The sequence below is a fragment of the Cervus canadensis genome, chromosome 6 (assembly GCF_019320065.1).
Source record: "Cervus canadensis isolate Bull #8, Minnesota chromosome 6, ASM1932006v1, whole genome shotgun sequence".
Taxonomy (NCBI): domain Eukaryota; kingdom Metazoa; phylum Chordata; class Mammalia; order Artiodactyla; family Cervidae; genus Cervus; species Cervus canadensis.
In genome coordinates this window covers 653,070-670,308 of record NC_057391.1, presented here as the reverse complement: position 1 = coordinate 670,308, position 17,239 = coordinate 653,070, and the positions used below count along the sequence as shown (strand labels likewise).

General features: G+C 39.6%; 1 protein-coding gene across 3 annotated transcripts in view; it reads left to right on the top strand.

The window, feature by feature from the left end:
- The window catches only part of DCP2 (decapping mRNA 2), a 53,755-nt gene that overhangs the window by 20,625 nt on the left and 15,891 nt on the right, over positions 1-17,239 (top strand). For 2 of the 3 annotated variants that reach the window (XM_043470603.1, XM_043470601.1), the window contains 3 exons: positions 15,452-15,604; positions 15,713-15,825; positions 15,920-16,027. In XM_043470603.1, coding sequence (XP_043326538.1) covers positions 15,761-15,825; positions 15,920-16,027 — 173 coding nt within the window. In that variant the 5' untranslated portion in view covers positions 15,452-15,604; positions 15,713-15,760. The remainder of the gene's footprint in view (positions 1-15,451; positions 15,605-15,712; positions 15,826-15,919; positions 16,028-17,239) is intronic. The other variant, XM_043470602.1, reaches the window with a different exon arrangement.

Here is a 17,239-nt window from a genome sequence, read left to right as displayed (position 1 = left end):
TAACTTTTTTTGTAATATCTTTTACACTTTTCCTTTTATAATTGGATTAAATGTTTAATTGGATTAAATAAATAGAGTGGTTAAATATTTTGGCTCTTATAACCTTTGTTTTATGTTTATAGTCTGGGCTTTCAGACAAACGCACAATTTCTGAGACATTTACATTTATTGGTAAAAACCCACTCTAGCTTCCCTCTGCCTGTAGGATGAAGTTTAATTCTTTAAGAGTTGAAACTCCCTCTCCTATCCCCAACACAAAACTTAGCCATTCCTAAATTTGTCTTTCTTTATTCTTAGTCAAAAGAATTTATTCTTTGTCCTCTGAATTTGATTGATTTGTTCATCCACTAAGCTTTTGCTTATGTGATTTTCCTACCTGGAAAGGCCTCTCTCTTCTGCCCATTCAAATCTTAACTGGGTATCTTTTTAGATGGAGATCACTTTTCCCCCAAAAGACTGCCACAGACTAGCTGTCTGTACTGGGCCATAGTTTCTTGTTTGTAAAAGGAGGATGTTCACTATTATTTAAATTGTTTATTTTAAAATGTAACCACTTGGCTGTAGCCCACAGTAATACATTGTGATACATTGTATACAGTATTCTTTTTTTTTTTTTTTTAGTTCTACCACTTTATTGCTACCAACCCATTTCCCTCCACCCTTGTGCACACATGCTCAGTCATGTAATCCCATGGACTTCAGCCCGCCAGACTCCTCTGTCCATGGACTTTTCCAGGCAAGAATACTGGAGTGGGTTGCCATTTCCTTCTCCCAGTATTCTTATTTATCAGTTTACAAAAGTATACCTTGTCTTTGACATTTGAGAAGTTGAGCTATGAGGAAATAATGATAAAATGGAAAGAGAACTGGACTAGGAGTTGAAAGGTTTTTGTTCCAGTATAGTTTTAGTATATGTTGCTCAATAGCCTAGAGACTGGGCAAATCTCTGTACACAAAATATAAAATTATTAGGAGTCAACTCAAGGACTCCCATTTCTAGAAGCAAGGTATTTATAACTAGAAGTGATATCTTTATAGAGTCTAAGCTGGTGGTGATTGAATTTTGAGATTTTTTTCGAGATGACAGTATGGATTTTGTAGCATATTTTATTTGAATCTCTCTTCTTTTTTGCTCAATGTTTTTCTGGAGCAGTGTTCACTGCCTGGTTCGAGTATATTTAATAGTGAGGGATAATTAAAATTCTTAAAAACCGCTAGTGGTTATTTACTGTAGAAAAAATATCAATGCTTATTTATTTTGGAGTGAGATTTTAAAAATGACTGAAAATGCTGCATTTTAAATTAAGTATGGAACGCTTATCTGAGCAAGTATTTTGCAACAGCTTATAGCAAAGAAGTTTTACGCCCACCCTTTAAAATTGAAAACTATTTAGGGAACAGGTGAGAAAATGCCACATCCTCTAAGAGCTTTTCCTTTCTTTTCTGTAGATGGCAGGAGATGAAATGGAGTACTTAAAAAGTCTTCCTTTTTATGTCTTCAGTTTTTGTAGTCGTCTTGCTTATAATGAAGGACAAAATGGGAGCCATACTGTCCTACTTAGTGGAATTAATCAATACGTCTTATACATGGAGTAGACTTGTCCTACAGTAGTGAGATAGTTGTCCAGGTCCAGAAAGAAATATTAACCGCAATAACAGAAATTTAGGCTAAATTGGGTGGTATGGGCTATCTTTTTAATTGGATCTCTTTAGAGGAATCAAATACCAAATCTTGGAAAACTGAAGAAGGACCCTAGACCCAAGGGGTCTGCCTGCATCTACTGCTGGAACGCGCCATCTCATGAGTTTTATATACGATATTATAAAGAGTAGGGGTGATGCAGAAATCGGGTGTTTGGGATAAAAAGAGAACGTTAACCTGTGAACCAGGACAGTTTCACCTTGGTTTTTCCTCTTTGTTCTCTGCTCTGGGATACTGGGATAAAACGTCCTGTCTGTGTGGTGCCGATTCCAGTGGATCACCATAACTTGTAAGAAAGTAAATAAAATTTATTCTTGGGGCTGGGGGAGTGGGAGAATGGAGAATCCTGTAGGAGAAGATGCAGCCTTTATGGGAGAGAGAGAACTCTCTCTCTCTTTACAGGTGAGTAACTGAAACAGAGCCACTTAGTAAGCACAAACCAGAGAGAGACAGAAACCCTGGTATTTGGGGTCTGGAGTTCATGTTCTTGGCTGCTGTCTAACATACAGGCAGTCAGGAGTGTTCATAAATTGGTGAGAATTTCTAAACAGACGTAAACAGAAGAAATTTGATTTTAAGTACATATATCTATTTCCTGATAACACTTACCTCTCTTATTTGGACCAATATGAATCTCCCCCTGCCTCCCCTGTTTTAAAGATTTTGTCTTGCTCTGAAGAAGGCACAGGTGTACTTAGGAACCACAGTTGATTAATTTCGGGGAAAAAATGTTCCCTTTGATAATAAGAATTAATCCTAACTTCTAACTTTTCTGATCTAAATAATAGCTTCTTTTAGCTGATAAAGGAACTTTTTAGAAAAGACTTTATTTAGTTTCTGTCCTTTTAAGGGCTAGAATTTTTAAAGGCAAATCTTTTGCCTTTTGTTCCTTTTAACTGAATGCTTTTCTCATGAAGAACAGAGTTTGGAATTAAGGTGTAGCACTGCTGTATTAATGCACTCAGGCTGCCATAACAAAGTACTGCGGACTGGGCGGCGTGAGCAGTGGACGCGTATTTCCTCCTCTCTGGAGGCTGGGCAGTAAGAGCAAGAGCCTGCTGATGGACTTCCGGTGCAGGCTCGCTCTCTGGCCTGCAGTCGGCGGCCTTTCCTCTGTGTGCTGACGTGGCCTCCCTGGGGGACTGCGTGCCCAGAGCGCTGTGTGCTCCCCCTCCGCTTAGAGGGCACTAGTCCTGCTGGGTTAGAGACCCACCCGCATGACCGCCTGCGGCCTGCACCACCTCCTCACAGGCCCTGGCTCCAAAGACAGTCGTATTGGGAGTTAGGCCTTCCTAAGAATTTTGGAAGGTTCAGTCCGTAGTAGTTGCTATTTCTGAGTGTTGAAAGTATTCGGCCGGCAGGCCTAGGGTTGCAGTGCATCCTTCCGCCGCTTGGTGGTGCTGCGGCATAATAGAAGCTGCATCGCGGAAGGGGGAGAACCGTCAGTGTCTTAGTTGAAAACCAGATTGTTATTCCATTTATAGGAGTTTATGTTAATATTACACTTTGCATTTTCACTTGTCTTAATATATATGGAGAAGTTTGTCTTAATTTTTAGCTATCATTAGGCTTAGGCTGATGTGTTAAGCACGTTTCCTCTTGTTTTTACCATGTTTTTTTTCCTCTGGTTTCTACCATGGGTTTTATCTTCCGTTGCTTAATAACTTCTGATTTCGTTTATTGTAATTAATGTTATTTCATCGTGTATGAGTGTGTAGAAGTGTTTATTTTGCTGCAGCAGAATCTGATACCTCCTGTAAGGGCTGTGTTTGTGGACTGGGCTGAAGAAGCAGCGGCAAGCAGGCCGCCCAGGGAGAAGCTGTGAATAATCGTCAGTAGAAAGCTAACAGCCGTCCTGATTAGTAGTTTCCAATCTTCTCTTTGATCACTTGGTTCACCTTTGTTAATTGGGTTATTTCTGAACACTTACTCAATAGTGAAGTAGATGTAGGATAGAGATGTGAAAAATGTTCTCGAGGTTTTATTGAAAAGCTGTATTAAGATAATCTTGTATATTTTTGTTATCAATTGTGGTGAAACAACACCTGTTTCTGAGAACGTGGAACACTTGGCAGCTCACATGTGGCTTCATTTCATGTTGCTGCTTATTTGGCAGAGCAGTGTTGTATCACAGTGACACTTACTGTAATGTGCCCTTATGCGATTTAATCTTGATAGAGTTTGTACGGAGGAATGCTTATTCTACCACTTGTAGGCTTGTAAGACATAGATTTTAGGCAGAGGGTTGCATTGTCTATGCTGGTGTTCTTTGGGTAGCACATCTTTTTACTCTTAGGTAGAGACTTTTATCTGCTGTCATTTGAGACATTAATCCTATTCCATGTGCCAGGAACATTAACTCTGAATTACCATACTGGAATGGACTTGATTCACAGAAGGTTTGGTATTAAAAATTGGTTTTAAGTTTTATTTTTTTAATTGGTGGAAAATTGCATTACAATTTTGAATTGGTTTCTGCTGTATAGTAATGCAAATCAGTTGTGTGTGTATTTGTGTATGTGTGTGTGTGTATATATATATATATATACATATATCTACACATATACATATACACACACACATATATATATATATATATATACATATTTCTCCTGAGCCTCCCCACCCAGCTCCACCCATGAGATGACCCCTCCAGGTCATCACAGAGCCCTAAGTGGGGCTTCCTGTGTTATTTAGCAACTTCCCACTACCTGTTTTATGTATGATATTGTGTATATAGGATTTCACTGGTGCCTCAGACGGTAAAAAATCTGCCTAGAGTGCAGGACGCCCAGGTTTGATGCTTGCCTGCGTCAGAAAGATCCCCTCGTGAAGGAAATGGCAACCCACTCCAGCGTTCTTGCCTGGAGAATCCTATGGACAGAGGAGCCTCGCGGACTGCAGTCCATAGGGTGGCAAAGAGTCAGACATGACTGAGCGACTGCTGCTGCTAAGTCACTTCAGTCATGTCGAACTCTATGTGACCCCATAGACAACAGCCCACCAGGCTCCCCCGTCCCTGGGATTCTCCAGGCAAAAACACTGGAGTGGGTTGCCATTTCCTTCTCCAATGCATGAAAGTGAAAAGTGAAAGTGAAGTCCCTCAGTCGTGTCCGACTCTTCGCGACCCCATGGTCTACAGCCTACCAGGCTCCTCCGTCCATGGGGTTTTCCAGGCAAGAGTACTGGAGTGGGGTGCCGTTGCCTTCTCTGGACTGAGCGACTAACACTACACTATTTGTATGTAATTTGTCCCACCCTCACCTTCCCCCACTGTGTCCACAGTCCCTTCTTTCCTAATGTTAGTACCATTTTTCTAGACTCTGTATATATGCGTTGACATACGCTACTTGTTTTTCTCTTTCTGACCTACTTGACTCTAACAGGGTCTAGGTTCATCTGCCTCACTACAGTTGACTCAAGTTCATTCCTTTCTGGTTGAGCAGTACTCAATTGTAGACGTGTACAGCAGCGTCTTTGTTCATTCATGTGTTGACAGACATCTAGGTTGCTTCCGTGTCCTGGCTGTTGTCAGCAGTGCTTGTGTATTCTAGCACTGTGGTCTTCTCAGGGCGGGAGTAGTGGCCCAGTAGTGGGGTTGCTGGGTCATATGGTGATTTTATTCCTAGTGTTTTAAGCGATCTCCATACTGTTTTCCACAGTGACTGTATCAGTTTACATTCCCACCAGTGCAGGAGGGTTCCCTTTTCTCCGCACCTTCTCCAACATTTACTGTTGGTAGACTTTTTTGATGATGGGCATTCTGACTGGTGTGAGGTGGTAATCCCATAGTTTTGATATGCATTTCTCTAATAATGTGCAGTATTGAGCCTCTCTTCATGTGTTTACTGGCCATCTGTATGTCTTTGGAGAAATGTCTGTTTATATATAAATGAGCTGTTTATATATTTTGGATATTAACCCTTTGTTGGTTTTACTTTTGTTATTTGTACATATAAGTGAGCTATTAAAATTTTTTCCTGGTAAATGCTTGTTGAGAATGGAGTACCTAATTTTAGAGGTGAACCAATCTTTATCACTTTCAGAATTAAGAAGTCTTGCATTGTATTATGTTTATTCTAAGTATGGCTGTACAGGGGTTCAAAGCTGCCTTTGTTAATTACACTAATGTCCTCATGTTGTACCACTTCTTCTCATTATAATTCTTCAGCTCTAGCCATTCTCAGCTATCAGGAATATCTTTTTCTTCTTGTTGGTCTTATAAACTTCTACTCATCTTTCAAGTCCTAGCCCAGATGTATCCACAGGATAGGACCCTGCCTGTGACAACCTTCCAGGGGATCACCCCAGCTCACACCTCACACCTCACCTGTGCCCAGGGCTGAGTTGTTGTTTAGTCGCTCACTCGTGTCCCAGCTTTTTGTGGCCCCGTGGACTGAAGCCCACTCGGCTCCTCTGTCCTTAGGATTTTTCCAGGGAAGAGTACTGGAGTGGGTTGCCATTTCCTTCTGCAGGGAATCTTCCTGGACTGGGGATGAAACTGGCGTCTCCTGCATGGGCAGTTGGGATGCCCCTCAGGGCTGAGGTAGGCATCATGATTCTGGACTCCCATGGCACCCACCTACTTTCCGGCATGTATATCGTACTGCAGTTATCATTTCAAGATGGAGCTCTTGAAAGAGCAGTACTTGCTTTATTCATTTCTGAAATCAGTGCCTAGGATAGGATAGTACCTGTCACTTACTAAGCACACAGGATATATTTGAATGAATATACTAAAAAACTTACCATTAATTATATGTTACTCTTTAAAATTGTGTTAATGTTATAGTAAGAATAATATAAAGAATAGATCCACCTGTTAATATTTTGCCATGTTTGCTTTATTACTTTTGATACATACAGGTGTATTGCCGGGGTCCAGCCTCGGCAGGATCCAGGGGTACCCTCAGGATGAACGGCGTCGGCGAGACAGAGAGAGAGAGAGACCAGACTGGGGGTGTGCAGCAGAGTCTGGCAAATCTTTTATTTTTTTTTACCGTAGCTTTTATATTCTAAGTTAGTACATTTTTAAGGGGAAGATAGTTTAATATTACATCGGCTTATCCTTCACGAAACCAGGGTGTTTTCTGCATACTTCTTTGTGAGAGTCTTGTACATTATCTTCTGGCCATGGGGCCTATTGACATTTTTTGACCTATGTGAATGCAAAGCTGTTTTCCGTAATCTATTCTTTAATGAACACAAAGGTCAGTCCTTTTGCAGAAGTTATCAGCTAAATTTATCTACAAGGTTTACCACACAAAGACTCTGCAGCTCCCGTGATGCAGCCCCTGTTTAGCATTCCTGGTTAAAATGAACAATTCTAACCACTTTTAGAATAATATTTTTGTGTTCTCTAATAGGGCTTCCTCACCACCCCCCCCCACCCCCCCAAGGGCTCTGTGCCTATTAGGGTCTTTGTGTGATCAGGTTCTTTATGCTGTTCATGATTGAGGTGTTGTGGGCAGTCGTATACATTAGTACGCATTTGCCAAGCGGGCTAGAATGCCAGCAGAGGGGTCTAAACTGAAACACTCCTTTCATCCTGGATAATCTTATAGGATACCACCGTCCGGGGGACATATTGATTAAAGTTCTAAGTTGATTCTGTTTGGAGAGAGATCAGGGAAGGCTGTCTACCTGTGTCACAGAAATTAGGGAGTAGTCTAATATAGCAAGCATCAGAAAGACAGAGATCATCTTTAAGGTGAGCGCCGGGGCAGCTTTTCGAAATCCCTGAAGTCCTGATCTGCCCTGCTTGTCAGGTCTCCTCCTCACGACCTTGTCTCGTGTGCAGTGTATGGTTTTTATTGTTATTGCTAAATAATTTAGGAGTAAATTGCAGGCATAATGCCCCTTAACTACTATTACTGCATGTATCAATAAGTTTAAAGAACTAGAAAGTTTTCTTATATAATCACAGTGTAATTATCAAATTCAGGAATAGGTTTGATAGGTTCTTTTATCTAACGGATAATTCAGTATTCAGATTTACTAGTTAATCCATTATGGTCCTTTTCTGCAGTTTCCACCCCTTCCATACAGGATCCTTTCCAGGCTCATGCACTGTGTTTGCCTTTAATTGTTGTTTTTCAGTCTTTAATCTGAAACAGGCTCTTAGTCCTTCAGTGTTTTTTTGTTAAGCATGTATTCAGTTAGATTCTGTTTGTAACAAATAGGGTCCGCTTACAAAGAACTATGCAGACTGGTAGGTATTCTGATTTCTGATTATAAGATATTCAAAGAAGAGAGTTAAGGAGAATAACTATAAAAATAGAATTAAGAACCATGTAAAAATTATTTTTTAAGCTTTTTTTGTTGGCGGACAAGAGCATAAAATAAACTTAGCAGGTCATTCATTTTTACGTATGTACATGCCTGTGAAACCACCATCCAGGTCAAAGAATATTTTCAGCACCTCAGAAGATCCTTTGCTGCCCCTTCATCTGTGTTATTGTGTATATTAGCAGCTGGTTCTTTTTAATTGCTCTTTGTAATATTGCAGTGTACAAATACACCACAGTTGTTTATCCATTCTCTTATGTATTGGATTATATCCAGCTTTTGGCTATTAAGGATAAAACTGGTATAAATATGCTGGTACGTGTCCTTTGAGGAAAGTAAACCTTCATTTCTCTAGGAATGGAATTACTGAGTCGTAGGGAAGTTACCAGTGGTTTTCCAGGTGGTTGAACCCATTTGCATTCCTACCACCTGCATATGAGAGTTCTTGTTGTCCTTGCCTGCATGTAGAATTACCGACTTTAAAATCTTTATCCCATGTTCATGGATTATGAGAATTAATATTGTTAAAATGTCATTACTGCCAAAAACCATCTCTAGATTCAGTGTGATCCCCATCAAGATTTCAGTGGCCTTATTTTTACAGAAGTAGAAAAAAAAATCTAAACTGTATGTAGAACCACACAAGACTCTGAGTAACCAAAGCGATCCTGAGAAAGAAGAACAAAGTGAAAGGTGTCACACTTCCCGCTTTCATGCTACACTGTAAAGCTGTAGTCATCAAATGGTACGGCAGTGGTACAAAACAGATCCCAGAAACAAACCCACACGTATATGGTCAACTGATATTTGAAGAGGAGCCAAGAAAACTCAGTGGGAAAAAGAGTCTCTTCAGTTAATGGTGCTGAGGAAATTGAATATTCCCATGTAAAAGAATGAAACTAGACCCCTACCTTAGCCCACTCACAGAAGTTAGCTTGAAGTGGGTGCATGACTTTAATGTAAGACTTGAAACCATGAAACTTCTAGAAGAAAACAGGATAAAAAGTCCTTAATGTGGCCCTTGGCAATGATTTTTTGAATATGACACCAAAAGCACAAGCACCAAAATAAGCGAGACCACATTGATCCAAAAACAAGAAAAAGAATCAATAAAGTAGAAAGCCTGTGGAAGGGGAGAAAGTACTCGCAGACCATATAGTTGTAAGCAGTTAATGTCTAAACATGTGTAATAAGAGCTTATACAACTCAGTAGCAAATAATTCAATTAAAAAATGGGCAAAAGAAAAAAAAAATGGGCAAAAGACCTGAATATACATTTTTCTGAAGAAGATAGAGAAATAGCTAATAAGTATGTGAAAAGATGCTCTGCATCACTAGATTATTAGGCAAATACAAATGAAAACCGTAGTGAGATATCTCTCATGCCTGTTAGAATAGCTGCCTTCAAAAAGACAGATGAATGTGGAGAAAAGGGGTCCCTTGTTCACTGTTGGTAGGATTGTAAACTGATAGAGCCACTACGGAAAATTCTATTGAGGGGCCTCAAAAAAATTAAAATAGAACAACCATATGATTCACCAGTTCCACTTCTGAGAATATATCCAGAGGAAATGAAAATGCTAACTTGAAAAGATACACAGTCTTATGTTCATAATAGCATTGTTTTTAACAGCCAAGGCATGGAAACCACCTAAGGGTTCATTGACAGATGAGTCGCTAGAGAAGATGTGGTCTGTATCTACACAGTGGGGAACATTTCAGTTGTTAGAAAAAGAATCCTGCCATGCGCACTGTGGATGGGCATTGAGGGCATTATGCAGAGTGAAATAAGTCAGATACAGACAGATTCTGTAGTCTCCCTTTTATGTGGAATCTGAAAAGCAAAACTCAGAAGGAGAGATCAGATTTGTGGTTCTCAGAGGTTGTGTGTGTGTGTGTGTGTAAAAGAATTACAGGAACGTGGTCAAGAGTTAGAAGATAAATAAGCACTAGGGATGTAATGTACAGCTTGATGACTAGTTAGCACTGCTGTGTGATGCATGTGAAGAGTGCAGAGACTTAAGGGTTCTCATTACAAGAAAAAAATGTATTTTTTTCTTATTCTTTTTATTGTACTTAGATGATCTGTATCAGCTGAAGTTAAGAGTAACCATTTCACAATATGTATAAGTCAAACCATTATGCTGTATACATTAAACTTTTGCAGTGATATATGTCAATTATATCTCAGTAAAACTGGGGAGAAAATTTATGGTCATTTCTCAATATATGCAGAACATTATTATGTTGTGTACCTGAAGCTAATGTAATATATTATATCTCATTTTAAAAAAATTTTAGCCATTGTTAGGGGGATGTAATGGTCTATCATTGTGTTTTTCATATTTCCCTGAAGTTTAATGATGTTGGCCACATTGTCATTTTCTTATTGGCCATTTGAATGTCCTCTATTATACAGTACCAACTTACATGTTACCTTTTTTTTTTTTAGGTTGGTTTACTTGTCTTGTGGATATATAGGACTTCTTAATGTAGTCTGGATTTGAGTATATTGTGAATGTCTTCTGGTTTATGACTTCCCTTTTGACTTTCTTAATGGAGACTTTGATGAAGAAAAACAATTTTATGTCACTGATATGTAATCTTTTAGGTAAACCAGTTCTAATTTCTAAAGTTATAACTCTAATATCCAACCAGATTGATTTATAATAAAAACCATTTTTAAGTTATGTCTCAGCAGTAGAGTAGGGTAGACCTTACTTTCAAAGAAAAGGAAAACCAAAGTATTAATATCTGGACTTTAATGGGAACATTCAGGTAACATACATGAGTTTTGAAATCCACGATTGTTAGTTTAATTATATCATATTATGTATACAAATGGACTTCCCTGGTGGCTCAGGCAGTAAAGAATTTGTCTGCAATGAGGGAGACGTGGGTTTGATCCCTGGGTTGGGAACATCCCCTGGAGGAGGGCAGGGCAACCCACTCCAGCCTGGAGAATCTGCACAGCCAGAGGAGCCTGAAGGGCTAAAGTCCATGGGGTTATAAAAGAGTCGGACAACACTGAGTGAGCACACAGCACATGTAGATAGATGTTAAATTAAGATCTGGGGAAGTGTGAAACTACAAAGTATCTATCACTGAGCCTTCGGGATTTTATTCTGGAAAAGATGTATAGTTTTGGTTTAGGACAAGAAAGCTCTTTTTTGGTAATACATAGGTATGTCTATTCCCACTCTGTCATTTCTGGCAGTAGGAAATACAAATAATGTCTCTTTTTTCTGTATACCATAGAGCAGTTTCAAGTGAGTATATTCACCTAGTACTTAAAATTAGGAAAAAATTTAGCATAATTGGCAGTATACAGAAATGAATTAGGTGTTGTGGAGGAGCTTAAATTGTGACTTACAGCTACACATATCTGAGAGAAATATAGATGTGCCCTTATCGAAGGAGGTAGAAAGATGTACGTAAACCAACAAGAGAAGGAGGGAAGAGACAAAAGGAATGGACACACATAACTCCTCCACACCCTTACCTTGTAAGGGGTTCAGGCCTGGTGCATGTTTTATCGTCTTCTGTGCCACTGATTGGGTAGGTGCTGAAACTAGAGGGAAGAGGAGGAACTCCAGCGTAAAAAGTAGCACACTGGTGTCTAGTCAGTAAGGAACCATAGCCGTTTTCATTTGAGGGTGAATTGGGAAAGGACCTTGCCAGAGAACATAAGTGTTATCTGAAGGAGAACATGCAAGGCTAGAAGAGACTGATGCTTTTACTTTGTATTGGGGTATAACTGATTTACAGTGTTGCGCCTTTCCGGTATGCAGCAAAGTGAATCTGCTATATAAATGTGTCTAGCCGCTCTTTAGGTTCTTTTCCCGTAAGCGCCATCAGAGAGTCCTGAGTAGAGTTCACTGTGCTCTGCGGTAGGTCCTGGTTACCTGCTCCATGTTTAGCAGTGTGTCTGTCAATCCAATCTTGCAGTGAACCCCTCCCCGCCCCCAGTGGTTTTTTAAGGCCCAGGATTTTAATCAGATTAAGTATGGCTTCTCTGGTTGAAGGAGAAGATGAGGGTTAGCTGTAACACTTTATTCCAAGGAACTGGGGTTCCTTGTCTTGGCAATCCTTGAGGCACTATGAGGAAGGGCAGTTTTAGATCCACTAAGCAGTTCAGAATGATCTCTGTTAGTTTCCAAAGCAAACCATTCAGTATCACAGAGATCCAAGTCTGTGCCCCGAACTGTAATGCTGAGAAGCTGAAGTTGAATGGTTCTGTGAAGACCTACAAGACTTTCTAGAACTAACACCCAAAAAAGATGTCCTTTTCATTATACGGGACTGGAATGCAAAAGTAGGAAGTCAAGAAACACCTGGAGTAACAGGTAAATTTGGCCTTGGAGTACAGAATGAAGCAGGACAAAGGCTAATAGAGTTTTGACAAGAGAACACACTGATCACAGCAAACACCCTCTTCCAGTAACACAAGAGAAGACTCTACACATGGATATCACCAGCTGACCAGCACCAAAATCAGATTGATTAGATTCTTTGCAGCCAAAGATGGTGAAGCTCTATAGTCAGCAGAAAGAAGACTGGGAGCTGACTGTGGCTCAGATCATGAACTCCTTATTGCCAAATTCAGACTTAAATTGAAGAAAGTGGGGAAAACCACTAGACCATTCAGGTATGACCTAAATCAAATCTCTTAACGATTATACAGTGGAAGTGAGAAATAGATTTAAGGGACTAGATCTGATAGACAGAGTACCTGATGAACTATGGACGGAGGTTTGTGACATTGTACAGGAGACAGGGATCAAGACCATCCCCAAGAAAAAGAAATGCAAAAAAGCAAAATGGCTGTCTGAGGAGGTCTTACAAATAGCTGTGAAAAGAAGAGAAGCGAAGGGCAAAGGAGAAAAGGAAAGATATACCTATTTGAACACAGAATTCCAAAGAATAGCAAGGAGAGATAAGAAAGCCTTCCACCATGATCAATGCAAAGAAATGGAGGAAAATAATAGAATGGGAAAGACTAGAGATCTCTTTAAGAAAACTAGACATACCAAGGGAACATTTCATGCAAAGATGGACTCAATAAAGGACAGAAATAGTATGGACCTAACAGAAGCAGAAGATATTAAGAAGAGGTGGCCAGAATACACAGAAGAACTGCACAAAAAAGATCTTCATGACCCAGATAATCACGATGGTGTGATCACTCACACTCACCTAGAGCCAGACATCCTGCAATGTGAAGTCAAGTGGGCCTTAGGAAGCATCACTACAAACAAAGCTAGTGGAGGTGATAGAATTCCAGTTGAGCTATTTCAAATCCTGAAAGATGATGCTGTGAAAGTGCTGCACTCAATATGCCAGCAAATTTGGAAGACTCAGCAGTGGCCACAGGACTGAAAAAGTCAGTTTTCATTCCAGTCCCTAAGAAAGGCAATACCAAAGAATGCGCAAACTACTGCACAATTGCACTCATCTCACACGCTAGTAAAGTAATGCTCAAAATTCTCCAAGCCAGTCTTCAGCAATATGTGAACCGTGAACTTCCAGATGTTCAAGCTGGTGTTAGAAAAGGCAGAGGAACCAGAGATCAAATTGCCAACATCTGCTGGATCATTGAAAAAGCAAGAGAGTTCCAGAGAAACATCTATTTCTGCTTTATTGACTACGCCAAAGCCTTCGACTGTGTGGATCACAATAAACTGTGGAAAATTCTGAAAGAGGTGGGAATACCAGACCACCTGACCTGCCTCTTGAGAAACCTGTATGCAGGTCAGGAAGCAACAGTTAGAACTGGACATGGAACAACAGACTGGTTCCAAATAGGAAAAAGAGTACGTAAAGGTTGTATATTGTCACCCTGCTTATTTAACTTATATGCAGAGTACCTCATGAGAAATGTTGGGCTGGATGAAGCACAAGCTGGAATCAAGATTGCCGGGAGAAATATGAATAACCTCCGATATGCAGATGACACCACCCTTAAGGCAGAAAGTGAAGAAGAACTAAAGAGCCACTTGATGAAAGTGAAGGAGGAGAGTGAAAAAGTTGGCTTAAAGCTCAACATTCAGAAAAACAAAGATCATGGCTTCTAGTCCCATCACTTCATGGCAAATAGATGGAGAAACAGTGGAAACAGTGGCAGACTTTATTTTTTGCGGCTCCAAAATCACTGCAGATGGTGACTGCAGCTAACTACACCCTGGGCACAAAGGTGGTTGTAGCTATTTTCTTGGAATCTGTCCATTGAAATATTAGTATTAATCCCAGTTAAACATTCGTGTTTGAAGAATAGTTTTCTTTGTATAAGACATTTTTCATTCTGTAGCTTGATTATACACGTACTTTTGTGGTTACTGTGAATCAAATCCATATGAGGTTCATATTATTCCCATGGAGTGGGAACCACTGATGTATTCTAACGTCTTAAGGGTTTTGGACCCAATTATAGAGTGTGTGTGTGCGCGCGCGTGCGTGCATGTACACACTTGCGCAGGGGATTGTTTTCCCCACACCAGTGAACAGGTTTTGGATATCAACTGAATGACTTACATTTCAGCTCAATTCTGACACCTTCTGCCTGGAGGTAGCGTCACATTCCAGAGGTGAAGGACTCAGTTCCATAGGACCGTTCTTGGCTTCAGATGCCAGTTGCAAAGTCCAGGTTGTCACTTCTGCTTTTGAGCCCCCTCTTTGGGTTTGATTAGTTTTTGCTAGAGTGATTCATAGAATTCAGAAACATTTTTCTTATTAAGTTTTCCAGTTTATTACAAAAAAAGGATATAACTCAGGAATAACTAGATGGAAGACATAAATACTTAGGGTGCAAGGTACAGAAAAAGCAAGGAACTTTCTTGCTGTCTTCTCTGGCACCACTATCCCCAAATCTTCATGTGTTTTTCAAACCAGAAACACCCCTTTTTGCTTTTTATGGGGTTGACTGAGTTTATTTCCTGGAGGTGGGGGAGGAGGGGCCCATTGAAAGTTTCAATGCTCTTGATCACTGGGCAACCAAGTTAATTCCCGAAGTGGACTCCAGAAGTCACATAATTAACAGGATGTAAAGATACTTTTGGGCTGCTCTTGTGGCTCAGCTGGTAAAGAATCTGCACACAATGAGGGAGACCTAGATAAAAAGCAGAGATACTTTTGCTTTTATCATTTAAGACATTCCAACCGTTTCAGGAGCTCTTATACCAGAAGAGGGGACAGTTACCAAATATATATTGTAAATCACAGTATCATGTTTCCTTTTATTGAACAGCTGAAAAGACTTAGGCTTAGATGTGTGAGGAGGTTTTTCCATAGAGACACAGCAAGAGCTAGACCCTGAAAATACTGTGATTTTTTTTTACCTAGTGTTTTTGTGTCTTTAATTGCCTGGATATTTCTGAATTTTTGACTTTGAAATAAGCAAATATTAATGGACTGAAGGTCTAACAGCCAAACTTGAAAATCATCATCCAGATTTATTATTTCCAGGTCTTTGAAGAAACTGGTTTTGATATTAAAGATTATATTTGTAAGGATGATTACATTGAACTTCGGATCAATGATCAGCTTGCTCGTTTGTACATCATTCCAGGAATTCCAAAAGATACAAAATTTAACCCAAAAACCAGAAGAGAAATCCGGGTATGTAATTGAGAAGAATTTTCAGGTTGCTTGATGGTGTCTAATTAAATGATGCTAGAAATTGCTTTTAGAAATTCCTTGATAATAACTGATTTTCTTGTGTTTCAGAATATTGAGTGGTTCTCCATTGAGAAATTGCCTTGCCATAGAAATGATATGACCCCAAAATCCAAACTTGGTTTGGCACCAAACAAATTTTTTATGGCCATTCCTTTTATCAGGTATGTTTGTATTTTTTAAAATATGAAACTTCACAATTCTGATAGTTTCTTTACATAGCCAAGTTTTAAAAGTGAATTCTTAATGTCTCCATAGACCACTAAGGGACTGGCTTTCTCGAAGATTTGGAGATTCCTCAGATAGTGACAATGGATTTTCCTCAGCTGGTAGCACACCAGCTAAACCCACTGTGGAAAAATTGAGGTAAAGAAACAGATGTGTTGGGTTCTGACTTTTTGGTCTTTTTTAATACATTAGTAGCATTTTGCTTACAAAGTCTGCAGAGGTATTGGCTTCCTTTTATAGGTACTGTTTTGTTACTAGTCTCACAGATAATAGACGTTTTAAAGGGGTAGTTTTTGGATGAGAGGTTAATTGAAGTTACAGAGGAGCTTCAGGCATATTTTAAAATAGTATACACAAGAGAGTGTCAGCTTTTTAGATGTATAGTTAGAGTATGAGGAAAAGAAAGTAATTTTCTCTCTCTCTGTATGTATTCATAGTGCTTGTTCTGTGTTCTCACATCTTTACTTTAGAAATAGTTGTGTTTCTGTGTGTGGTTGCACGTCTGTTTTTGTGAGGAGGAGAGGAGGGGTGCTGATGTATAACTCGTTCAGAGAGAGCGCTGTGAAGACTTGGGCTTGCGCCTTTCCTTTCCCTATAGCCTAGAGTGTGTATTATAAGGAGTGAGTATTACATGGATAAGAACTGCAAAGAGCATTTTCTTGTTTGGGACTTAATTGTATCCAAGTCACAATTATAGAGCAGGCTCAGTAATTTTCTGAAGTTCAGTTCAGTCACTCAGTCCTATCTGACTCTTTGTGACGCCCATGGACTGCAGCATGCCAGGCTTCCCTGTACACCACCAACTCCCGGAGTTTACTCAAACCCATGTCCATTGAGTCAGTGATGCCATCCAACCATCTCATCCTCTGTCATCCCCTTCTCCTCCCGCCTTCAATCTTTCTCAGCATCAGAGTCTTTTCAAATGAGTCAGCTCTTTGCGTCAGGTGGCCAAAGTATTGGAGTTTCATCGTCAGCATCAGTCCTTTCAATATAATTTTCTGAAATAAGTATATGTATTTGTAAACCTTTACCTTGTTAGGTTCAGAGAGAGTTGCTTTCTAAATTTTCCCTAATTTAGATGCTTTGTTTTTATCCTAGAGCTTTAAAAGTAAACAATAGGAGTAAATCATACCTACAGTCAATATTTTTTAAATACATAGGTAATATTCCATTTTAGTTGGATTTTATGAGGACAGGAGATTGGATTAAATGTCTTGAAAGTCATCTGTGCCTTTCAGAATCTGTGACTATAATCACCAAAGTATTTACTACTAGATATAACTGAAGCAGAAAAAACAGGAATGTAGTCATGATTTTAAAAACCCAATCACTATTATAAAGTTATGAAAT